Source organism: Siniperca chuatsi, linkage group LG9 (assembly GCF_020085105.1).
Source record: "Siniperca chuatsi isolate FFG_IHB_CAS linkage group LG9, ASM2008510v1, whole genome shotgun sequence".
Classification (NCBI taxonomy): Eukaryota; Metazoa; Chordata; class Actinopteri; order Centrarchiformes; family Sinipercidae; genus Siniperca; species Siniperca chuatsi.
In genome coordinates, this window is record NC_058050.1 from 18,199,404 (window position 1) to 18,226,022 (window position 26,619).

The 26,619-nt window shown below is 38.6% G+C and overlaps 2 protein-coding genes and 1 long non-coding RNA gene across 5 annotated transcripts; 1 reads left to right on the top strand and 2 right to left on the bottom strand.

Moving 5' to 3' along the window:
• Positions 1-76: 76 nt before the first annotated feature.
• Positions 77-3,670, bottom strand: LOC122881253 (tumor necrosis factor receptor superfamily member 6B-like). Its single transcript, XM_044207195.1, has 5 exons — positions 3,546-3,670; positions 2,126-2,516; positions 1,731-1,910; positions 1,499-1,580; positions 77-1,358 (listed from the first exon to the last, which is right to left on the bottom strand). Exons 1-5 carry the CDS (start codon positions 3,561-3,563, stop codon positions 1,130-1,132), a joined length of 900 nt encoding a protein of 299 aa, XP_044063130.1. The 5' UTR covers positions 3,564-3,670; the 3' UTR covers positions 77-1,129.
• On the top strand, positions 2,369-10,921 carry LOC122881254. The gene is made up of 3 exons (XR_006379134.1): positions 2,369-2,506; positions 8,414-8,626; positions 10,629-10,921. It is a non-coding gene; the product is annotated as an uncharacterized LOC122881254 (long non-coding RNA).
• LOC122881251 (tumor necrosis factor receptor superfamily member 11B-like) lies at positions 6,784-26,600 on the bottom strand. 3 transcript variants are annotated; one of them, XM_044207193.1, is made up of 8 exons: positions 26,524-26,585; positions 23,944-23,961; positions 18,887-18,936; positions 17,388-17,603; positions 16,411-16,555; positions 10,915-11,130; positions 8,362-8,586; positions 6,784-8,272 (listed from the first exon to the last, which is right to left on the bottom strand). In XM_044207193.1, the coding sequence occupies exons 3-8, from the start codon at positions 18,887-18,889 to the stop codon at positions 7,878-7,880; spliced, it is 1,200 nt and encodes a 399-aa protein (XP_044063128.1). In that variant the 5' UTR covers positions 18,890-18,936; positions 23,944-23,961; positions 26,524-26,585; the 3' UTR covers positions 6,784-7,877. The 3 variants fall into 3 exon arrangements, with proteins under 3 accessions (XP_044063128.1, XP_044063127.1, XP_044063129.1); XM_044207192.1 differs by lacking the exon at positions 23,944-23,961 and having other exon boundaries at positions 26,524-26,600; XM_044207194.1 differs by lacking the exons at positions 18,887-18,936; positions 23,944-23,961 and having other exon boundaries at positions 26,524-26,588.
• Between the last annotated feature and the right edge of the window lie 19 nt (positions 26,601-26,619).

Here is a 26,619-nt window from a genome sequence, read left to right on the forward strand (position 1 = left end):
GTAAAGTGTGACAGTATGTAAGCTGTACAGCCAAACCATAAACAAAAAACAAAAAGAAAATCAGGATTGACAGAAGTCTTATTACACTGAGGTCATGTCTGGCCGTGGATTTATTTGGGATCATGGACATTCAAAATAAACACATATTTCACAACTTTTTAAATCTCGTCTACTATTTTAAAATGCTTTTATTGAGAAAAATCAAAATAGCCGAATTCTTTCAGGTTACTAAAACATTTCGCTTGATGTGGTCGTAATAGCCCATACTAAGTGAATAGGCTATTTTGAAGAAAGGCAAACATGTTTTTGATTGTAAATTGTGGAAAAATATTCGAATTTATAAATGAATAAAAAAAATATTCCAATCATTCACTTCACTGTCAGTCTACGGTTTGTAAAAAAAAATATCAGTAAATGTTAAAATGTTTTAGTCTGCAAGAGTTAAAGAGGGAAGAGGGTGACACCTTGTGGTGATTTGTTTAAATTACAGCCAGGCTCAATTACTCTGCAGGTCGCCACAGCAGGTTTTCTTGTGATCGTTAGAAACATTACAACATGTACTTTACATGAACTTCATTCATTTCTATGATAACATTCATTTTAGTTACAGCTCACTTTCGTATCAAAAAGAGGTTTATACGATATGCACTGCTTATGTAACACTTAAGTAATGCCACAGTTTACTTGTGAAGTTTCTCCCAAAGAAAAGTAGTATAATAGAAAAATAGTCTGACACACACACACACAACAACACTGACGGCAATATATGGGCAGTTTAAGTATTTTTCAACATCTTGTTCATCGCAGCCTTCATTTACTATCCAGATTGATCTGTACATTTAGGTAATTGATGTAACCCAGCTCAGGGGAAATTGGCCATCATCACTATCTGAAATGCTGCTCACGTGTCTCTCATCTGTCACCACATGTCACTGCTTCTAAGCAGTAGCAAAAGATGACAATATTTCTATGAAACATCACTAAGTCAACCTTAAAGGAAATGCATGTATTCTCAATTAACAGGCAAATGGAAAATATGTTATAATACCTTGGCAAAAACGCCAAATAAGAAAAAGAGGTATTTGTTATGCTGTATGTACCATGGACTCTGTCAGTGTTTTAGAGTACATCAGCGTGTTAAGGTACAGTTTGGGTTCTGCTGCTCAATCTCATGTAGTCTCTTCTCTAGTTTTTCTGCCATGGAGCTGAGCTGTGTGGCCCTCAACATCTGTGGCAGTTTGATCAGCTCAATCGTTGGAGCCTGGGCCAGCCACGCTCTGATTTGATCCAGGAGAGGACCTCTCTGTCTGGGGACAGTCCCGCCGATGCACCTCTTATCTCTTGGCTTATGAATGTACCTGTTGGAGGGAGATGATGGTTTATTAGCGACTACGTATTAAGTGAAATGAGAGGTGAAAGTAGTTGAAAAGAGGCAAGGAGAAGAATGAAGAGGAGCGATAAAGCGATTTACAGAGGAAATCACAGTGTATCGGCTCACCTGGTGACAAATTTCCTCATTTTTGCCACGCGCATCCTGTGCATAGTGAAGAATCCTGAGAGGAGTGCCCTCTTCGTCTCACCTGAGGAATAAAGTTGTTTGAAATCCAAACTTTGTTGTAATTTGTCATATGACCTCAAAATTTACTAAATTGCCATGAGGACTTCACATACTGTTATAAATGTTATAATTGAGTGTTGGGCAGTTCAAATCAACTGTACAAAGTACACACCTCCATCTGCAAGATCCTCGCAGGTGCCACACACCGCGTCTTGGTAAATTGAGCCGGGGAGGAGCACAGACTGCCCGCTTGCGCATTTCTGGTGATTTACGCACGAATCCAGCGCAGAAGATGAGCTGGAGAAGTAGCCCTCGGAACATTGTTCACAAACAGTGTCCCTTTGTGACGTACCTAAAGAAAACGACAAAGCATTTGGGGTCATTACAATGTTTTAAAATACAGTTGTGGCTCCAGAGAGCCCAGGTGATCGCGCATATATAAATATACTTTTTTTTTCTCAGGTGAGAAAAACATGTATATATTAGGTTCAAAAATATATTTCAGCATATAACACCGCGATGGAAGCAAATCGATGAATCTCCAAGTAAAATAAAAAACTATCTTACCCTTGATTTGAACACCGCTTCCGGGCCCGCACTCTGAGTGTCTCACACAGAAGTCATCGATCATGTAGAAGCCCTCTTTGCACCGACAGACCCTGTTGCTGACCGTTGAGCACTCCTTCTCCACCTCCTGGTTCCCATTGCAGAAGTTGCTGCAGTACAGGCACCTCGGCAGGTAGTTCCACAACTCGGTGAAGTGGTCTGCTATGCAAGGCGCGCACTTGGTGGGCGTGGTGGCAGTGCAGTGCGCTGCCATGTGCGTGCCGGGTGGACACTTGTCACAGATTAAGGATTCCCCGGTGAACGGGTCTCGGTACTCATAGGTGGGAACGGATTCCACCGCTAACACACCGCGGAGGACACCAGAGAGCAGGAACAGCACCGGTAAGAGAAGCTGAGGAGACGACCATGATTACTGTTAGTTACGGTTACTGCAGCCTCTGTGTTGTAAAACTATTACTGCTATTAGTGATACTACTACTACTATTACCCACTACATCTTATTGGATAGGCTTCTAATTACTACTACCACTCGTACAACTGGGTAATGTGATTCCTCTTTCCCAGAAGGATACGATACTTCTATCACAACACAAATATAAAAACCAGGAATGTCACAGTGATATTAGAATGATACTGGAGACAAAAAATGAGGTCATGCCGTCATTTGACACAGTTGATCGTTTTGTAGTATTTTTCAGAGGAGTTTCTTAAAGATTTTCCAGTGTTACTGTGACTACCTTGTCAGTGAGTCACACTTTTGTGTGGGGGTCAATGTAATGCAAATAAGGAATAAGTGAATTTGGAAAGTGTCTGTGTCATATTTATTGGAAATTGCCTAGATCTTGTAATTTATTATTGCACTTCCCGTAGCAGACAGCATTTGACAGACCTAAATATTTCTATTTAAGGACTTATTAATTGGCAGCCAAAGGCGACTCTAAATTAACGTTACAAGACTGTTCCACTAAAAAGATGAACTTGTTATGTCTCTATATGTTAAAACACATAGACAGTGCTGGCATAAGTTGGAAAACCAATATACATTATGACATCTGCTACTAGTCCCTGATTAGTGATAAAGGTTTAGTCCATTTTCCATTAGATCAATGAATCAATTTCCAATAAAATAAAAAGCCACAAACATCATATATATATATATATATATATATATATATATATATATATATATATATATATATATATATATATAATAACTATTTTCTTATTATAAGGTATTTATCCTATGTCAGTTTACACTTTGATCCCTTGAGAATTCTAATTATAACTCATATATAACTAATTTCCATACTTTATTTTCAAACATCCTCTAAAGCAACACTAATCATCACATCTGTCTCTGTCTTTGCTGGATTTTGTCATCTTAAACTTGCACAGAATATTGTAAATACAGAATACTCACCATGCTGATAATGTGCATGTTGTACCTTCTACTGAAGAGGCATTGACAGTATGACCAGGTTCATTTTATAGTGTTCATAAGGAACTGTAATTTTGTGTGGGCGTTTTGTGTGGTTTACAGTTAATTATTTGTTAAATCTCTAAAAGGTCAAATAACTTCCGCACCTAAATGAAGGTGACAAAAAACTGTAGGTAGGATGAGGGATGAGAATTTTTCTTTAGGTCCAATGAGTGACAGTAAATCTGGCTTGCTGTTTCTGCTTCACTCTTGTCGGTGAGACAAGATATTTCCATTCCACAAAACAAGCTTCTCATGTCAGAATCAGAATCAGAAATACTTTATTGATCCCCGAAGGGAAACTCTTTGTTACAGCAGCTCACCTTTATGTCAGTGCACACAATTACCGGAATTTATTCAGCAGGCATCAAACAACACAGCAACACATGTCTTCCCCTTGCTCTCAGATATGTTCTGTCCTGCGCTACTAAGCACTGAAATCCCATTCAATTTAAAATAAAATGGTTACATTTTAGGATATTAGATGAGAGAATACATTTCCACAAACACATCATGCATTTTGAATTATGTGAGGTAAAGTAAATGTAAAAGTAAACCTATATCTGTAATGTCACTAAATGCACAGTCTACAGTCATGTCTTTCCCATGCCTACATTAAGCTTTTATAAATGGAAAGATTGTACATCTTGGTCCAGAAGGTTTAGAAAATGTTAAGGCAAAGAATCTACAGGTGAATAGGATAAACATTTTAACTTATAGATATCACCATGAAACTTCTGACAGTTGATCACTTGTATTACGACAATATTTTTTTCTGTTACAAGTTTTCTGAAATTGTGTGTTTTAATATGCAAATTTAAACAGAAATCTGAACATTGGATATAGCTAGGTTCAAACTTTTTGTTTCATTTTGTTGACATATTGGAGTCACAGGTTTTTTACAGAGGGAATTTTGGATCTCTCTTTTTATCTCTCCATAAATCAGAAAATACTGCCAACAGTCATATAAAAACATTTTTAGGAATAAAATGTTATATAAATCAGGCTATAAACATTATATGAACAAACCCCTCTGTAAAAAACTTCAGAATATAGATAAAACTGGAAAGTTTGGTGTATTGGTGTTGTGTAAGTGCTACTGAAGTGGAGATTTCTGACTCAGGGTAGGGGGGAAAACAAATTTTGAGAGAAGTGCCTTTAAGGATATGTATTGTAAAATTCCATAATTTTTTTTTTGAAAGCACTATTTACGACACAATATCTAATCAAATCGTTAGCAACAACAATATAGAATATCTAAAACACATCAAAACTGATAACTGAATAACACAGCATGTATGGCCTTCAACTGAACAGAACCACAGTAACACAGTCACACACAAACTTGTTCACACACATTCAAATAGCCCAAATTCTCAAAACTGACCAGTGCATGTTTTTGCCTTCTGTGTCTGGCCAATGTTTCATGTTTCAGGGAAATGCCTGTTTTTGCACAATGAAAAATACCTCATTCTAAAATTTCCATGGAACCCCTCTTTACTGTCATGAGCATGCAGGTCATCATTATTTTACAGTGGGTGATATTTAATATTGGGAAAACATGGCTTTTGGTGATTTTCCGCTAGCTGATTGTTGAATCAGCCTGAAATATGTGTTAACGTGCCACTAAGTCACCTTTTCTTATGAAAATTGTGTCAGTGAATCAGTGAGTCACTGTATGTTATTATAGTACGAAAATGTGCTGAGGTGAACAGTTTTAAGACACTGTATGAGTCAAACATGTATCAATGTGTCTCTCATCTCCTCCTGTTTCCACAGAATAAGAGAATGTAATACAATCATGACAGGGTGTTTATAATGATAAAGAACAAATATAATACACTTGAAAAAGCGAAACACACTTAGTGTCCCTTTTACTTTACATTTAGTAATTTTTCTTTAATGGTCATGATCTTGTATGTAACACAAGGACACAATGATGTACTGTGAAATGTCTGTGCTCATTTTTTGTTCAAAGGTCTTCTTACTAGCTTTTCTGAGCTTTCAGCTGCATATCACTCATGCTGGCTGTCGAAGACTACAAGATGTGGTTCAATGCTCAGAAAAGCTAGTAAGTGGACCTTTGAGCTTAGATTATTATGTTGCACATACTGTTCCCAAAGGTCTTCTATGCTCCAAAATGCTAATTTTGGAAACAACAGTGTAACGGGGGAGAGCTGCCTATTGTTTGAAATGTTTCAATACTGGTGCCTCGGGTCAAATTCCCATAGAAATACCCCAGGCTGACACTCTCACACTCATATGTGATGTAGAAGAAGATGTTTCAAAGCCAAGATGATCAAAGATGTTGATGATCCAAGATGCGAAGTTTGCTCTGAGGACCAAAGTTTGCTCTCTTTCCTCACCCATGGAGAAAAGTACACTGGACATGACCGATGTGGATGACACATTCTTAAACCTTTACTCATCCATCTCACATTTTAACCTAACCATAACCCTTTCAACTTTATAACTAAACTTAACCAGTTCAAGGCTTTAACCTAGACATAAACACTTACACACGCAGTCACAGCACTTCTGCTCATAACCCTGGTGGGATTCATATGTATTTTGTGTGAATGGAAGATTGACATGTTGGCAATGTTGTACCAATGTGAGGTAAAGTGGCTCGGCGAGACACTCATCACTCCAGAGATCCATTGGACACCTCACTCATCACTGTGCAAGAACCACATGTATAATCATGTGGAGTATAAAGAGCAGATGTAAAAATCTTGCACGCATAGGTAAAATCCTGGGACAAAGCTCACACATGTATTGCATCCATGTATTCAAGTATCGGAGTTTGTCAGGTATTTAAATCACTGGATTTTCAGTGTCTGATTATTTTATCCATGAACAGTTTGTCAGTTGATTTTCCAGACAATATATATATATATATATATATATATATATATATATATATATATATATATATATATATATATATATATATATCACAGTCTAAAATTACATGTACTATAACTCAATACTCACAACATCATGAGGAGTATAGAATCTCCTCTGATCCAGAGCAACAGTTTGGTTCCCATCCATAATCATCATCAGAGCATGAAAGAAGCTTTTTAAAGCTCAAATGACGACCAGTTTATGTTGATTTTTAAAGGAACTTTTATAGTTATAGGAAGTATTTTCAAGTGATGGCTGGTTACACGGGAAGTGTTTAGTCAAGTCAACAAAGATTTATTAGTTCTTGGCCAGTGATTGGTGGAAGTCAGCCAGGTTCCTATTGGCTAACGTTGTTTTAAACATGAAAAGAGATCTGAGTTTTTGAATCACAGCAGAAGTCGAACATTACAAACTGATTTTAATCAGATCATTTGACATTAGTGTTCACAAGTTACACACGCTTAAAGAGGATCAGTCAGGCATATATACAATAAAGATCATACATTTAATATAAAAGTGATAAAACAAAATATAAAACAAATATCACTTCATTAACTTGCAGCATTTGGAATCCAGTATTTCTGATAAAGTAATAAAAACAAGCCTTTACATATTCAGAAATATTTTTTTTAAATAGAAAAACACATTGCACTCCTTTGTACATTCATAAAGCTGACAACTTAAAAAAAAAAAAATCAGATGAGCTTTACTTGCCAGCAGTCCTGAACAAACCAAACAAACAAAGGAAAACTGTAGAAAATACATGTATTTCATTATGAAACCAAATCCTTCCTCTCAATCAGCGAGAAAGCAATAATAATAAAAACACAACATCTGCCAGCCTTTCTTCCATAAAATAGTGTGCTATTTACATCTTAAATAGTTTTTCATTTTTCACAGACTCCGGTCAAAAAGTTCCCAGGAAACTTTCCTTTTTTTTTTTTTTTTTTTTTTTTTAGTTTGCCTGGAGTACACAGATGTGTGATCCTTTTTTTGAATTTCTTTTAAGGCTTATTAGATTCATCACTGCAGACAGATACAGTGGACTGAGGGTGATGTTATTAGCATCCCTTGTTACCTCATATAATCAAAACATCCTTATTTTGGTATTGGGTTTTGATAGAAAATCAGAGAGGCAAAGAGAATTTAGCTTCCCATCTTGCCTTTATGTTACAGTTAGACAAAATACCTCTAGGCACTTAGTTTGATATCATTTAGTGATATCTTAAAGACCTGACATTATCATGTGACCCATGTCTGTTAAGTGTATGTCTTTTTATGTTTGTGTGTTCACTATCTGACAACACATTAGTGTCTTGTTTCATGCTTAGATAGCATATATTCCTGTTTGTACCTCCCAAATCCCTATTCATTTAATGGCTTATGTTCCTTAAAACACGACTCATCCTGGAGCATACTAACAAACATCTTCTCGTACATCTTGTGCGCAGAGGTGGTTCCTATGATGCGGCTGATCTTCTTCAGGCCTTTCAGCAGATAGCGTGGTGCCCCCTGGCTGCGCATCACCCTCAGACTGTGAGAGAGACCTTTGGCTAGATCCAGGTCATAGTTTGCTGTCTTCCAGAGGTGTAGAAGCTGCAGCATATACTGACTGGGCAGGCAGGTAGAGACCACGGCCTGGACATCCTCCTGCTGAACTTTGACCCCTGGCAGGCTGTTGGTGACCTTCAGGAGGTCATCTAGGGTCAGGTTTTTCAGGCCGTTGCAGCGGGACACTTTCCTCTCACAGTGGTTCACACCTGGAGGGACAGGGTGCAAACATTAATACACAAATGCAGGACTTGAAAAAGAACTGGCGAAAACTAAAAATTGCAGATTTTGTTTGTACCTTGTATGATGCCGTACAGCTTGTCCTGGTCTTTGTTCTGCTCCCTCCACAGTCGCAGCAGCTGGAGGACCTGCTGCTGGGGAGAGCAGGCCTTCTTCAGTTTCTCCAGGCTCTTACGATCCACCCTCCGCCCGGGAAGACTCTCCAACAGCCGCTCCAGGGGCACTGAGGACAGTCGCAGCGAGGAGAGTGACTGAAAGACCGCCTCCTCACACAGGTTCACATCTGGATTAAATTGTAAGAGAAAGACAGACAGGTGGACAGGGTGAGTGTGCTTGAAAACATTTTTATTAACATTGTCACGACATACAATAACAAATATGACAATGTCGATGCAGATCTTCCAGGGAAAAACTGCTGACACAAACTGGTGCTGGACTTCTGACAGCTTAAAGCAAGAAGAAATTACATTCTCTCTCTTACAAATGGGACGGTGTAGTCCCTCATTCGTCCAGGAGTGTTCTAACGTAGAAAAGGTTTCAGTCGTAGTCATCTGGACACTGTTTTCAGAATCAAGACGTTTTGGCTTCCATCCGGAAGTCATTCTCAATGAATGACTTCCGGATGGAAGCCAAAACGTCTTGATTCTGAAAACAGTGTCCAGATGACTACGACTGAAACCTTTTCTACATCTCTTACAAATGAAAAGTTGAATTCATAAGCTATAAAATGCAACCCTGGACAAATCAATACATTCAGGAGTTTTGTTGCTATAGCCTTACTTGGTCTGGTATGACCAGTAGCTTATGACTAATGTTAACTAACTTTAAACAGATAGTGCTGTGTAACTGACATTAATGACTAATTTCACTGACATTATGACACTTGTGCGACAGTTTCACTAACAATTACCATTATCCAGCATTTGTCATTTGTGGTCACAGTGATTTACTGAACAGCAAAAACTGCATAGTCTCACTTAAATCTTTTGACTGTGGCCCTAGTACGTGAGCATGAGTGGGAAATGTGCTTTTACAGTTTCGGTATTGTAATCGTATGCTTAGCGGATGGTAAAGCTTCATAGCAGAGGGCACATTATGCAATTGGACCAATGATCAAATCTATCAAAGTCTATTCTTCACAGAGGTTTCATGTGGTACTCAGGTGAGGTACACAGAGTCCCATCAGTCTATTATATGTCTGGATTTGTTTATACGTGTGTGTGTTTGTGTGTGTTGTAGACCACAGCAGAAACAAGGATTTCCTCTCTTTCTGTTCCCCACTGACAGCACAGAACCACCACTGACTTCAGTCTGAAACCAAACTGAGCTTGTCTGTGTTGCTCTGCACCAAAAGCAACCAGCATCCATTGGACTGAAGCGAATCGTTGTGAGCTGCACTGAAACGTGTTGCGCTTTGCTACACCTGCACTATTTTATCATCACATGCCTTACAATGCTGCAATAGTATTTTTGCGAAGAGTAGGGTTTTCTTTTTTTCTTCAAATTAAGGAAACCCCAACCCGACACCAGTTACATACCCAGAACAGTCAAGATGATGTGAAACTGTCTAAATGAAATTGCAACTTTCATATGTTTATGACGCATTTCTATATTCATGTATGTGTGAAAATGTGTGTGTGTGTGTTTGGATTGACTTGCAGAACATGAGGGACATCAGTAAATAAAAAACGTTTAGTAAAACCAATTTCGGTGTAGTATGATTGAGTTTAACATGAAGAGAATATTAAGCTCGTCTCTCTGATGTCTGGATGATGTTAAGTGTGGCTTGCCCTATAATTGACATTGACATCCTGGTGGTTTCTCCGAATCATGCAGCAACAATGGGAATCCCAACTGCTTTCAATTTCACATTTTTCGTTTAAAAAATCTGTTCCAGGATCTGCTGCAGACAATCTGTGGTTGCATAGTCCGCAGAAATACAATTTGTGAATGAATGTTTGAGGAGAGCATCACCCTCCCTGAGGGACAACAGCTTTGTGTGTTTCCGCAGTGTGCCAGGGTCTGTACATCAGTATGTGTGTGTTCTTCAGTGGTTTCTCTGGCTCTGGGAATTCGGTGTCATATTTGAGGCTTCTCTTCTCAAATTAATGGTTACTCAGACATTAACTATGACAGATGCTAACAAAGACTAACCAGCTCGTCTTGTGTCTCATTTGTGCTTGACTCAGTTTCCTCTGTTATTGTAGTTTGAGGATGTGACAGTTGAAGGAGTAATTGATCCATCATGGGTCATTATGACAGTAGTGCCATAAACATCCCATTCAACCCTTTGCTCTGGCTTTTCTCTCTTGTGCTGGTTTTCAGAAATGCAAGAATTTGGAAAAGAATGGAATCTGGACAACGAACCTGACCGAGGAAATCCCCTGCCTTCAGGAATGAAAATGACCACATTCAGTTCTGACTGATTTTAAGTTGTTGACAATTGAGGTTTGCTCAAAATCATCATCACGTGTATGTATGTTGTGTATACACTGTACAAACAATCTCTACCCTGATTCCACCATTCCATTGCATTAGTCCCAAAACCTCCCATACAATTTCTATTAGTGATTAAACCCTACTGCAGAGTTGTAAAGCGTGTATGTCTTACCAGTGTGGCACAAAGTGTGATGCTTAGAGCACTCCAGTGTTGCCGTCTTGTCCTGAGTGCCACAGAGGCTGTCTGAAGTGGACGTGCCCCTTCTCAGTGTCTTCAAGCCCAAATCTGAGCAGTTTCTGTGGGGCTGACATGACTCTGTGGAGGAGCCGCCAGTGGAGAAATGACCAGCGGGGCAACGTTCACACACAGTGTCACTCACCGGCGTACCTGGAGGAGATAAGCACATGACGATATATGAATTTTATGAATAAAAACATGGTTGACAGAATTTATACAGTTTTAAAATAAACTATGAGAAAACACCCAACCATGCAGATTTTTCTCAACTTTATTATCAAAACTTCCATTTTCAGTATGTGACCTGCAGCATATACAGTACTGTAGCTGATCAAACAGACAAGTCCTGAAGTCATGTGATTCCAAGAACTATGACCACAATGACATGCGACAAACCATCAGGACGGCAGATGTCTGATCTTGGGAATGACTCACACTTTAGTTTCTACATCTTGTTTTCGAATGGGAAATACCACATAACTTGGTTGATGTAGAAGATGAACTTGAATACTATTACAATGACGGCATGTGACTTAAACTGTCATGCAAAGTGATTTGTTAGCTGATTTTTCTGATTGACTGGCATGAAAATCAACTTTTAACAAAAACAAATATTTCCAGTAAGTTTATGGTTGTAATGTCAAATTAAATGCAGCAATAGAAGACACCTGAAAGGCCACCTAGACCTTAAGCTATAATATCACATGCAGTGACATGCAACTTGTGTACTTACTTATCAAAATATAAATGTGTAAAAATCAATTTAGAACATCAGCTTTTAATGTGACAAATTCTTAGATAATTTGATAATTTTAAAACATATTGTAATGACTAGGACATCATAATGCATGTAAAATATTTTTAACAGATGATAAAATAATATTATTGAGTAATAATATCTGCAAAACACAAGACAACTTCAATGGCTATTTTATCTTTTATTATTTTTAGTTTGTGTGATTATGTGCCTTAATGATGTAAAAATTTGATGTAATAATGTAACCTATTTATTTCCCAACAACTGATCACAGTTTAAACATTTGTACCCATTTACAGTGACATTTCAACAAATTATAAACATCATTTGGCAGTTACCATGATAACATTACATTAAACCAGAACAAATTCTGGTACATGACCTGCAGCACGCGTGACGATATGTCAATGTCAATGTAGTGGAACTAGTGTTGTAATCACATCCTCATTTTATTTTTATCTCTAAAGCGTAGAAGTGAAAGCGTGTGGGAGGATGAGCCGCGCTTATGTCAGATTTAACCTTTGATTAGTTTCCCGCTATCATGGTACAGCGTGTTCTTTCTTGAAACCATTTAGCATGAAAACATGAAACCACTGATATGCATACAGCAAAGTGCTAATGTTTCCTGCACCACTGATGACAGAGCATGTACAGTGCGTGCATGATAACGTGTCAGCCTAAACTGTAATACGGTTTCATACATTCATCTTTTCTCAGAATTTCCTCTGTCTACACAAAATCAGCATATTAGCACTTTACGATCGTAAAAAATAGCTGTCATAAAAGACATGTGTTGGTAGGAGACTGAACTATTCGTTTTCTAACATCCTGTGGTTTAAAGGTCTGAACCACAACTCAAGGCATTACATAATAAGTGCTTCAGCCTCAGGGAGGGTGAATCCCCTGAAATGCTGTCTCATGTCTGCAGAGCCTCATTAGACTTTTAAGTTGGATTGTAGAACCATGTCAGAGGAATTTATGGAAAATGTTGTCTCTTCTTTGAGCGGTGTCAGCGCTACAGGGGTCAGATAATAACCAGAATCCATGGAAAATGTTGTTTCATCTATGCAGTGGCTGGATTCTGGTCCGGGGTCTAAGATGAAGTCATGAGAAGTGTAGTGCCAGTTTGTACTGCGGTTCCAGTAGAAATATCAGATTCCGTTTACTGGAATGTTGAAATTCAGCATCAACCTCTCTTTAAGTTGCCCACAATCACTACTGACGCACCAAGGAGAGAATCTGTAACAAATATCAGGTCAGATATCCGCTGTGATACTGGACACCCTCAGTTGCATCTGACTTAAAAAAATGACTGGACTGCATTTGGTGCTGTATTGTGAGAAAAAGGCTTGGGATGTTCTGTTCTCATGTTGATGTTGATGTTGACACCACAGCAGAGAACCTGTGATTCCCGACTAACAAGCAACGAATGACAAAACATTACCCAAATATTTGTGATCAGTTTTAGAGACAGTCTGTGTCTTCGGAGAGACATGGATGACCTTCTACTTTTAAAATCGAATTTCTCTCATTCTTCAGAGAAAGAAATGAGTCTCATATACAGCACATGTGCATAGATTTGAGTACTGCACTATACTGTGGACTCAAACAGCAGCAGTCTGAGGGATCTGCAGGTGTCTAAGAGTTAAAACAAAAGAAATCTATCTGCAAAATTCCTTTCCATTCTTGTGAAAATTAATCCATTAGAGAGAGGTACAGGATCATCAGTTTGTTTTGTCTAAAATGGCATAACCTTTCCCATGCATTCCTAAAGATTCCTCTTAGAATTCACTGCAGCTTGACCGGCACAGACTCAAATATATTGCCTACCATAAAGATTTCTTTGATACATTGTAGGCTACCTTAAACATTGTGTGAAAATACATGTCTTTAAAGTTTCCTCTTTAATTATGCTGTAAAATATGCATCCTTGTGTATGAAGAGGAACAAGTGATAAAGCACTTTGCAGAAAATGTCATGCCATTCTCTGTTGTTAATTTTATAACAGCTAACACTAAGAGATGACTGGACCAACCAAACCAGAAAATTCAAGGGAACTGAGCTTCACTTTTAAAGATGAGGTAAGTTTTCCCGGAAGATTATGCAATTTTAGGATTGATTTCACATTTGTTTAAGGTTGACAGATATTTTATGGTTGCTGAACAAACAATTTAGTATTATCTCTGGTAACACAATGTATGATTTCTTATAATAAACAAAAATGTGACTAATATGTATGTGATTTATTTGAAGCTCCCATAAAAATAAATAGGAATTGGTCAGCTTCCTTCACTCAGATAAAAAAAAAAACAACCTTAAAAAACCCCACGATTCAATAAAAATGAAACTGACAGATAAACTTACGTACATACAGTGTTATGAGGAAGTACGGTTGGAACCAAGGGAATAGTTCAAAGCTACATGATGACCTAAATAAAGTCACTCTGGCTCATCTGACACACTAACACACAGATGAAAGAGTGAAATGTTAAGCAAAAAACTCATCCCACCACAGAGCGCCACAGGAATTCCTGCCTGTGGCCATCAAACTCTTTAACTCCTCCCTCTAAGTGTCTAAATCACTAAACTGGACATTGGATCATTAACATCACTGCAATACTTGAAATAAAATTCCCTAATTATTAATATTTATTAAGACTTCTATTACTGCTGTGCAATATCCACCATCTCATAATCTGGTTAGTCTGCTACACTTAACTTGACAGTACTCATTATTGCACTATTACTTATTACTTATTACTTATATTATACCGTACTATACTTATCAACCGGGAAAAATCCACTTTGCACTTTACAATTATTTTAGCTTTATAATTTATATCCACTTTTGTACTTAATTTAACTTAGCTGTATTATCTTTTGATTTGCACATCTCTTATTTCTTACTAGAAACAATTGTCTCGTTGCGGACTTATTTTTTTTAAATTAATATTTATATTATTATTTCTATTCTATTAGTACTTCTATTCCTGTGTGCACTGATGTGATAGTGAGCAACTGTAATGAAAGAGTTTCCCCTCGGGGATCAATAAAGTATTTCTGATTCTGATAAATGATGCAGCAGATATGCCTCATGGTGTGAGGAGCTATGACAGCATGGAATATAATGGACATTCATCACATGGTGATTACAGTGACAGAAGTTGTACCTGTAATGGAATTAAATGATGCTGTTTAACAATCACTAACTTGACACAGTCAACACATACACAAGGCTGTATTTGCAAACAATGGAGTTCATGGAAAATATAAAGTGATCCCTTTCCACACTATAACAACGTGAGGATGACTTCATTTCCATCAGTACTGTTTCCTTCAGAAATATTCAGCATTGTGTTTTACCTTAACAAAAACCAGCATGTCTGGTGTTATCAGTCGGTTCTTCTGATTCACCATCATAACATATTTCATTAAATGAGGATTTCAAGTGACAAGCCATTGCCAATTTTTCAGTGTCTGATTACCAATAAATATCAATAGTGAAATACGTATAAAAGCTGTGTTGAGAGAATTGTTTGGTTAAGGGTGAATTAGAAAGAGTTGAATCCCTTGCTAAAACTTAATTTTAAAAAAGGACAGAATTAAGACATGACATTCATCTGTGCTTCAACACGTAAAACAGTGAACTTCAGCTAAAATAAGACCAGGTGTGTACCTGACTCTTTTAAATTGTCCAGTCTAGAATTGGAAAACATATAACATGTCCCACTCTGAAGTTTCAGGCAGCACTACCCCAACTCAGAGCAGGACAGGTGTGGAAGTGCAAGAAAGACATGCATAAATCTGTGTTTTATGTATGAGCATGCACACACACACATTAAAAATAAAAAAATAAAAAAATACTGGCAATGACATATTTCCGATCTTCTATATTTCTAACTATTAAAGATCTATGCAGCTTCAAACCAAACTCTGTGTGTTTCTGTGTGAAAGAGACAGAGAGAGAGAGAGAAAGAAAGCAGTACTAAGAAAAAGTCAGAATCAGTAAAAAAAAAAACAAAAAAAAAAACACTGGTTATGCGAAAAGACACGTCTGTATCTGAAACAGATCTGATTCACAGAATCAGAGGAAGATGAAGTGATGAGAGAGAGAGAGAGAGAGAGAGAGAGAGAAGGGCTTCCAGTGACACAAGGAAAAGTGCATCTTAATGTGAAAATGTTGATCTGTAACTGATGTGTCTTTGCTTTGGCAGCGTGAGTGTTCCTTCCTGACATGCAGGTAAAGCCTATCTGGAATTGAACTAATTTGACATAAAATGAGATAGTAGAAGAGTAAAGCATGCGATGAGAAGATTAAAGGAAAGATACAATTTATAGGGATGGGTTTCTAAATACTGAAAACACATACGTACTGCACTGTATAACAATGGCGCACATCGTAACAAACACTCACACACATACTGTATATCCCCCCCCACACACACACACACACACAGACACACACACACGTAACACTTTTCTTAACTGTAATTGATTGAGCCGATTGGACTTTTATTCACTGAACTCAGCCAGTGCTTCCTGCAAAACCCACAAAATAACTGATGGTCATTTATCAGATGATATCTTATGTAAAACGAAGGCAGCCTGCCAGTACAATTACATAATAATAATAATAATAATAATAATAATAATAATAATAATCTCAGTCTTACCTAAAGCTGTCACTCCTCTGCCAGGTGGGCAGGTACTGTGTGTGATACAAAACTCTACCACTAGGTGGAAACCTGGAGCACACTCACACAGCTGGTCATGAGTGCTGTTGCATTGCTGCTTGACAAGTTGCTTCTCCTTACACACCTAAACACAACAAACCACAGTCACACACCCATTGAAACTGTGCTGCTGCATGTACACAATAACATACATTAAATTGATTGATTAGTATGTACATTTATGAACAGAGAACACACTAATTTACAGTAACGATGGAACACACATCACTCACCATGAGCAAACTGGTCATGGTGAGTGATGCTGCTTCACAAGATGTCTTTATCATACACACACATACATATATATATATATATATATATATATATATATATATATATAAATATATAAACAGCTCAAGGTGGACATGCTAACAAGAGCGGGCCAGTGGGCATATTACATAATCTAGAGTGGCAAAGAGGAAAACATCTAAACTCTGGGGCAAGATCACTCTACCACAGTGAGCACATTTAAAAACTTTCATTTTTAGTAACAACAACCAAAGTGGAAACACTAGTTTTAAAAAAATGACAGATGCTGTGCCAAAATGTAAAAAAAAACAAAAAAAAAAAACAGTATAGTCATGCATCCAAGAAAAAGGAATGAGGAAAACCACAAAACAGTGGCATAAAGGACAAGGTGGAGGATAAAAACATTAAAAGGGAAAACGAACTTTAATGTAATTCCTGACTGTGATATGAGTGTGGATTTGGTTGATTCACTTAAGTGTGAGTAGATACACAAAGGAGACACTTCTTACAAAACTAAAACTGTTGTTTCTCATGAAAACTACAGAAACTCACACTCAAGAAGAGAAACATGCCTGAAGGAAATAATGTAGCTCAGGGGTCTATTAGGAAGAAAACCAAAGAGAACCAAATATTAAGATGACATGTAAACATTTTGGCCTCATACATACCGAGGTGCAGTATTGGCATGTATCCCCCCAGTGCCAGTTCTCAGCAAAATGCTTCTCAGGACAGGCCTGGCACTCTGTGGGTGTGTCAGCAGTGCAGTGTCGTTTCACAGCTGTGCCAGGAGGGCACTGGTCGCACAGTAGGTCAGTCACAGGGTCACGGTACTTCGGCGGTACGACCTGCTGCTGGAAGGCCCAGGAAAAAGAAGCTGTGAAGAGCTGCAAGAGAAAGAAAGTAGGTTTAGTCAACAGCAGTGACAAAATCGCTAATGAAACCCATCTCATGCACAGCTCCTCCTTGGCTAAAGGTTCAAATTTTTTATTTTTTTTTTGGAGCACTCGCCAACCCAAAGCTTCCAGTAAGAAAGAGTTGAAAGAAAGGTCAGAGCTGTAAAATTGAAGCTCCTAGTGGACACGTTGTCCTAAAGTGATTTCCTCTGCTTTATAGAGTGCAGTTCAGGGAGTAAAGGAGAAAATTCTGCAGCAGTTTCATGGACATGGATTACTGCACAGGGGCAACCTTTTAAATAGTACATTTTTAATATTTGCAGGAGTCATTATCATCCCTTTGTGTTGCCTCAAATCATGATGCTAAATGCTGTGAGCATGATTTTTTCCTGACTATTAGTCTTGATTAAAAGGGATCATATTTATTTTATTGCACTTTTGGCATTGTTCCTCAATATCTTAACTTGTTTCCAAAGCTTTTAAATGAATTCAGATGTTTCAGTCATGCCAGTATTCTGCACATAAAGAAAAATAATGTGTATGACACAGACCATTATTGTGCAGCCCTTGTTCTGACCTCACCAGCAGTCTCCTTCCCGTGTCAGCAGCTCTGGAAGATAGGCTTCTTTGTAGCTGAAAAGCATCTGACATGATTCGATGCTGATCTACAGCAGTTTAATACCGCCCTGGAGCAAGAGCACACTACACCCATATATCTTTTTCCCCCCTTAAAAAAAAAAGAAAAATCAACCCATCCATTTGAACACACTGTAAAGTGGGTGGCTGTTAGCGAGCCTCTGAGTCGGACATATGTAGCTATTGCCTCAAAAACAAGCCCATGTATCATCGCCTGAGCAGGAACTAAAAAAGCTTTGGCCGCACCTAAAATCCAAGATATCAGTTGGTGAGCATGTTTGACATGCAGCCATGCAGCTGGTCGAGGCCTCATGCAGACCAGATGTCACACATCTGGATGGTTCCACCCTGAAGTCCCTCAGCCATTGGCTCTGTGGACTTTCCCTTTGGCTGGGATACATCCTCACTGCTTGGACAAACTAACAATAGGCCGTCCTTGCATTGTGTGTTTGTGTGTATTCTTGTATGTGGTTTTCTGCTTTCCACCATGTTTGTTTGTGCATCTTCAAAAATGAATGAATTCGTACAACAAACTACAAAACATTCATGCATGTGTGTGCAGGAGTGCACACATGCAGAAATGTGTGTGTTGCTGCGTGTGTGTGTGCGCACGTTTGTCAGTTTGCATGTCCAATTACCATCTTCCTCAGTGTTGGTCTGTGTGCTCTGCGGTGTCCTCTCCTGGCTGCTGTTCATAAAGAGAATTGTTGGAGGTTACTGGGCTTTCCCCATTCACCACCAGAATACAAAAAACTCACCCACTGTGTTCTACAGTTTACCTGCTACACAACATTGAGCTCCTTCCTGCGTGTGTGTATTTGTACTGATCCCATTTACCTTAAAACTTGCAACCGCAACCACAAAACACAACATACTATGTGTACGCACGTGTGAAACAAAAGGAAAACAAAGAGAAAGCGTGTTACTTTTAGTGTGTGTGTGTGTGCGCACATGTGCATCTCTCATTCACTATTATATTACAAAATATTTGGCCATAGAACTCTTTTGATCAGAAATCTTTGTGTATATATTGTGTGTGTGTGTAGAGGAGACAGTGTGCAGTAAAGCTGAGTTTTCCCTATGTGCTATGTGTTACTGAACATACTGCTTATGCTACAAACTACTGGTCTGCTATTCATGTGTAACTGTGTGTTCTCCCTCAATAATTTGTCACACTGCACATATATTTCTGTTTTAAGAGTTATCAACCTGAAATGATGCACTACACAGAACCAAAAAAAAAAAAAAAAATAATGTGTAAGTTTACTTTGCATCCTTCTATTTCTGTTTCCTTTTGCAATGGCACTCATTGAAAAAGATAGTAAAAATAGATGAATGGGTTTTACATACCATAATAGAAACCTAAGCTTCAAACAGCCTGGCGAGTGCAGTGGTTTTCCCTAACCTATCGACCTCTATGCACCACATTTGGTGGAAGGCTTTCATCCAAAGAGACTTGCTGAGCAGTACCATGGCTGCATGTGTTTGTTTGTAGCATGGGTGGCCCCAGCGGGAATCAGACCCATAATCATAGTCTTGCTCTTCAAATTAAGAAGTGTATATATGCACACACACTATTAAGCCGTGAGACCACATCCAATCAATTTAGAAACATCAGGAGGGTGGAGTGCACAGAGGGACTGACAGAGGGTCACCTGGGTTTTGCAGTTCTGGGTATGGTTACACTTGTCGCTTCGGCTTTAATCTTTGGTTTGAGTCAAGATGAGTTTACTGGCAGAGCTGGACTATCTTCAGTCATGAGAGCCGATGAGCCTGAGCACATGTGGAGGTGGTCGGGTTCGTATTGTCTTTCATATCCTTCATACTGCACAGTAGTTTGGCTAGACACCAGCTACAATATACACAGTAATGTTCAGTAGGTAAAATAAAATGACAGCAGATGCATGCTCAGAGATGTTGCTTTATAATATTGCATATCACATCTTTATGATCAGAACTAAAAATCCTTTATTATTAAGCACATAGTGGTTCAGGGGCTTAAATGCCCCCGCACACATCGTACATCATATGTTGAATTGGCTGCTTGTTATTCCCATTTTTTCCCCCCAATTCCATGCGCCGTTAAACCCGTGCATAAAAAGCAAGTGTAGCATACTATTAAAATAAAAAAGGAGGTCATCACCGGCAAAGCATGTGAGTTCACTCTGAATGCCATTGTAGTCTGGAATCAATCAGTTACTTTTTTTAGACCTAGCCTCAAGGTGGATCTTTAACAGACATGTTTCTCTCATCCAGTTAAAAGTAATACAATTTTCATCAAGACTGGGCAAGAAGCTTTTGGTTGAACTACATATCAGATAGACTTTCTTAGTCGACAGAAGATTATCCCTTTATACTCAAATCAAGTCCAGCTACACTGTATATCTTAAAATTAAGATTATCAGACATACATATAACATGTTTTAGATGAAAAACTTTCAATGTCTTAAGTAGAACTCATTCTGTTTTCTAGTTATGACACACTTCAGGAAGAACCACACTTTTCCAAACCAGCCAGTACAGTAGCTTTCTGCTACTGAGGAAAAGAGAATTCATTTATTGGGAAGATGTCCTGTGGTGTGTGTGAGTCCGTCTATCAGTAGCTAAAAGAGATATTGAACTTTTCACCTTCCTTGTCGCCTTAGAAGCTGCCATCTGACGACATCATGGATGACCGCTGGAAACCCAAATTACACAGCATCTAGGGGCCACTGACAGCCATAATTATACTGTTCATCAGAGCGAAGCTCAGCAAGAAGCATATCCTACATGGAGCACAGCCAGCTGAGAGGAAAGGATGGATGAAGGTAATGATGATATTCTACCTTCCCTAAGCAAGATGCCTTTGAGCAAGGCAGGGCAGCTCTGATGAGAGCTGTATGTGAAGCTGCTTGTTGGAAAAAGCAGGCTCACTAAGTCGCCTTCCTCTGGATAAATAATGGTTTAAATAAAAACACTATTTATTCATACTGGTTCAGATCGGCTTCATCTTTTACAGTTTGCTTATGTAATCTATTCCCATTTGAAGATAATTTGAGAGAAAAGCTTGTGTTTATGCAGAGCAAAGATGATCTTTACCAATTCTTTAACAGAGAACATGTGTTTTTTTAACAGATGTTATCCTCTTGAATGATACAAACAAACAACGGCACAAGTGTATTCCAGTCTGTAAAGTGCGGTGATACATAAGGCCATGCTGGGTCAAAGGATTGGACCACGCTTCCCACAACAGGCAACACAAGCGAGACACAGTGAAAAATCCAGTCAGATATTTACTGGCGGTGAGTTAGAGTTGTTCACAGTGTGTTTATCTATCACTATGTTGATATACTTCAACTTGGCTTGCATGTAATATCTCTGACATTTAATGAAATCATTCCTGAAATAATGCCAGTCCTTTGGCAAGACGGAGTTTATAAGACTTACAGGGGTTTTTGTTTTTCTGTGACCTGTCTGGTGTCAAAATTACATCCATAATTAAGTGTAATGATGACAGAGTGCTTTGTTGAAACAGGATGAACTGCATTTTGAGCACTGCATGACAGATGGGCTGTAGCTGCATAACTACAGAGTTCAGAGACCAGACAGAAATAGCCTTACAAATTATCACACATGCTTTCCATGTGAGCTTGTAAAGAGAGCAACAGCTACAGATAATGGGCGGGTAATGGGCTTATTGGATTTTTACACATATGGTTAAAAAACGATTGAATAAATATTAATTGGAGCTAAAATGTTCATCGTTAGAAGCATTGCACTGAAGATACAGTAAATACTGTGCAAAAAAGAACAAGTCATGCAAGCTTGATCATGTACAAAACAAAAAAGTCAAAGATAATAAGTTAAAAAATAATAAAAGTGTCCAAGAGCTCAGGAGGAAAAAGACCGTCAGTAAGCAGACAACAACTTCACCAAATTCAGTAAATCACAATTACATTTTGCAACAGTAAACATGCATCCCTTGTGCAGTTAGTGGAAATATTAAAATGCTTCCAGAACAAATTAGCCGCAGTATTCAACTAACTTCCAGACAGGGTTAAGGCCTAGGGGTACAATGAATGTGGAGCGGATTGAAATGCAAAGAAAAGGGGAGAATCAGAGAGTTTGGGGAGCCTGAGGTCAGTTTTAAATTCATGACATGAAGAGAAGAGCCATGGCACAAAGGGACCAAACCACACTACCAGCTTATCCACCAGGCACATGGCTTCAGTTAACTGTAGAACGCAGGTGGTCTGATGGGGGATTCCAGCGCTGGGAAGTGTGTGTATATGCATGTGTGTGTACGCGTGTTTGTAGGTTCCTGTGAATATGGAATCTGTCTTTTTTCACTCAAACAAAGACAGAGAGACTATGGCACATGCTGCCTCACAGAAAGTCAATCACACATTTATTCATCATCTTTGATGAAATTCAGCACTGTTCACACCACGTACTCATCCCATCATCTCAAGTGCTTCTAACTTTGAATTTGCTGCTAAAAATCTTGTAATGAAAAGGAATTATTTACGTGTGTGAGCACATGTTTAACGTATGCAATTCTGCCAACATTTTAATACTCTATAGTCAATTCATTAAACCCAGCCAGTCTGCTATTGTACTGTAAACCAAACAGAATCTTTGAACAGTTTTCAATTCCACTGTAGTCTTTTAATCTATGTCATGCTGATTTGAGCTGAAACAATTAGTTAATTAATCAATACATGAATAGATAATTAATCATAAATTGATTAATCAAGTCCTTTGTTAATCAAAAATGCCAAAAATTAATTGGTTCCAGCTTCTCAAATGTGATATTTGCTGGTTTATGTGTCAGTTTGGGCTTTGGGGGAAAAAACAAAAAAGATTTTATATATATATATATATATATATATGCGGGTCCCCTTCCACGGAGGTCGCCATGTTGCACCGCCATGTTTCTCCCAGAACGGACAAACCAAACACTGGCTCTAGTTCATGAGTGGTATTCAAATGGTTGCAAACTGCAATTTCACCGCTGGATGCCACTAAATCCCACATACTGGACCTTTAAGTAAAGGATCTGAGTCCACCTCTGCATACAACATGGTAATTTGGACTGATATCTCAAACCAGATATGGATATAATAGTAAAAAAAAAACAAAAAACAGTAGCTGCATTTGTCTGAAAACTTGATACATTTAAAATATGAGAACTTGTGAATCTGGCTGTTTGAATTTCAAGCAAAATAAATTTAACTCTTGTCATGTTCTAACACAGTGTCAGATCAACTTTCACTACAGAAATTTGCATCAGATTAGTCATGCTGTTTTAGTATGACTCATACAGTTGTAAGATAAAACAGAGATGAAGGCCAGTGACTGATACAACAGTTGTATCTCTTTTGCATACTCTCTTTCTGCACTTTGTGTCTGATAATCACTCAGTCCTACAAACACACACACACTGGATCAATGAGTTAATCACAACTGTGCCACACTCATACATGCACACACACACACACACACACACACACACACACACACACACACACACACACGTCTGCTATCAGTACTACTGTTGATGGAAAAGGGGAAGTTAGGTGTGCGGAAGCAACTTCCAGAGGTAGCGTTGCTTTCTGAATAAACGTTTGTGCTTGTTTGTTTAAAACATGTTGATCCGTAACATCACACACCCTCTGAATGCCCCCATCCCCCTCTGTCACACTCACTTCCTCACCTGGTCTCCAGTGTTTGTCTAGAAAAAACAAAAAACAAATTCATTATATTGAGGCTGTTTGGCCAAGTGACCTCGCTTATCCTGTCTGCGTGCTAACCTTCAGCTACGTTTAGGGAAGTTGGTGCAGCTAATGCCAACGGCCACATCAGAGCGTGAAGGAGAGGAGGCGTAAAGAAAAAGAGCACAGATAATAGGTAATATCAGAGGGAGATACAGTATGTACCTACATGTGGACAAGTGGCTGGATTAAGGAGGGATGGATGGCATGCAGGCTAGCTAACTGTCTGATTGGCTGGTTGGTTGGTTGGTTGACTACCTGCTGACCTGACAGACAAGTAGAAAAGAAGATAGAAATCCTCCTCATTTGCATTAATGCAGTCTCCAGAACCTCACTTTTCCATCAAAGATCATCGTTTATATATTAAAACGTGTCTTCACATTAAGTCCAATTTCGATGTCTGTTCCACTGACATCATCCTGGGCAAGGACCCAAACAAACAAGTGTGTGTTTTCAGCAGACGGAATACAACCACTTGTGTCAAAAACGCGCAGGGGAACAGGAAAAGAGCACACAGGGGCAAGAGGTGCATTTACTGCTGGACTCCTAAAGCCAAAACAATGTTTTGGACACAAAATTGCAGTGTCCTTTTAACATAGAATTATGTACTGACAGCGTGAGTGGCTGGTTGTTTGTCTGGTTGACAAGCAGATTAACAGGTAGAAAGGGATCCAGAGGGGTGCAGATTGACTTATTGGCTGGATGCTGACAGTCGAGACAGACAGAGTGGTTGGAGACTGACTCATTAGTTGGCTAAATACAGGAGATGCTTGTTTGGCTGGCCAAATGACTGACTGACTAACTAACGGAATGATGGATAAACACAAGAACACTACGTCAGAAATTGTAAGAAGAATATATTTGCCTATTTTAGGTCGATTGTGGACTGCGCTGCGGTAGAGGAATTACTCTGTATGAATGATATCACATTAAATGGTGGCAGAAAGTACACAAGCACACATTCATTTGTATTTCACTGCCTTCTATACCTACTTAACACACAAAGAAGTGATACATCTTACATACAAAACTACTGACTGACCATGCACTTCACAAAAGGACCTGTCTCTCTTTCTCACACACACACACACACACACACAGGCCACGAGGATAGATAGTGGGTCCAGTGTTTTGTAGTAACAGTGTATCATCTGTTTCTGCCCTGAGATACAACTGTACATGAACATATGCAAAACCTGCACAGGCCCCAACATAGCTCAGCATGCAAAACACACCAAAGGAAATAACTGCTCTTAGCCAGGAGGCACACATTTAAAAGCCCTTGAGAAGCGTTGTAGAGCAAATTAGTGTTATAACAGATGTAACAGTAAACACCATCTGCTGGCAACACACCATGTATCTAGTAAAGTTCCATTCATTTCAAACGTACCATAGTAAAAGCAATGAAATGTGACCTAAAGTTCACTTTCAGCCATTGATGAAAATCATCATCATCTTTATTTGTGGGTCAGTTTGGTGGGTTGTGAGTATTCACAGCAGTAAATAGAAATGTAGGCAAAACATGAGCTCCATTAATAATCTTTTTTAAACCACACAAAAAACCCTCCTATATACACATAGTTCAATTCTATTTTCAAACAATGTAATAATTTACTTTTATTTATCTTAAAAACACAAGGAATACAGTAGATTAAATACTTTTATATGGTATAATCCACTACAAAAACAACACAAATTGCAGCCTGAGAAGTCACAAAAAAAGAATTAACATTCTTACATAGAATTAACATTTCTCTACAGTCAAACAAACTGGGTGTAGCTGTATTTGCCCTCCATTCCCTGCTGGTATTTCACAGCAGAATATCTATCCCCAGTGAGACAGAAATCCCTTCACCCAATGAAAATGTCATGCAAATATACTACACAAATATTGGAACCTAATACAAAAATGTTTATAGTGATGGCATTTTACTTTATGAGCTTGTATGCGTCACACGTGGCTACTAGTAAAACAGGTACTGTATAAGGAAAACGGTCTGAATATGAACTATAATAACGCTCACATGGCATTATGCGACATGTCTAAACCTATAAAGGATCATGACTAACCTTAAAACCACTGATTGTGTAAACAAGACCGATCCTGATATCAATTGCCATCAAAACGCCAACTCCAGAAACTGACTGTAGCGATTTCAGGGGACATCGTGACTGAAGTGTACAGACTAATTATTGGCACCTGTAACAGATTAGACACCATCAAACTACCTACACAGACGCATGCTGTAGCCTACAGAGAGAACACAACATGTGATTAGCTAATATCTTGCTTTTTTGTGGACACATCTGGACTAAGGCGAGTGCCCATTCCCAACGGATTCCCATGAATCTGAAACCGCGTGTAGCGCAATAATAATCCATGTCTCGCCACAATCCCTCCGACTGAAATACCTTAAGAATAAAACATGTCATTCATTCAGTAAGAAGCGTCCCTGTGCTCCAGTGGATCAGATCGGGTCCGCGGACTAAAAAGAAGAGCTGCAGAAACTCGAGTTACTCACCACTATCAGTTTCATGGCCGGGTTGGATTTCGTTATCCGAGCGCTCATCTCCACTGCGTAAAAGTGAGCTTCGGTGTGATGGGGTCTCCATCACAG

Bases quoted from the DNA above. Each gene is read 5' to 3' on its own strand.
- LOC122881251 (XM_044207194.1), bottom strand. From the start codon at position 26,571: ATGAGCGCTCGGATAACGAAATCCAACCCGGCCATGAAACTGATAGTG. The intron at 8,587-10,914 runs GTAAGACATACA...AATTTAATCCAG, and splicing joins TCACACTTTGTGCCACACTG to ATGTGAACCTGTGTGAGGAG. The intron at 8,273-8,361 runs GTACAAACAAAA...CTGTCCCTCCAG, and splicing joins GCTGTACGGCATCATACAAG to GTGTGAACCACTGTGAGAGG.
- LOC122881253 (XM_044207195.1), bottom strand. The intron at 1,581-1,730 runs GTGTGTACTTTG...TTTATTCCTCAG, and splicing joins CGAGGATCTTGCAGATGGAG to GTGAGACGAAGAGGGCACTC. The intron at 1,359-1,498 runs GTGAGCCGATAC...TCCCTCCAACAG, and splicing joins ATGAGGAAATTTGTCACCAG to GTACATTCATAAGCCAAGAG.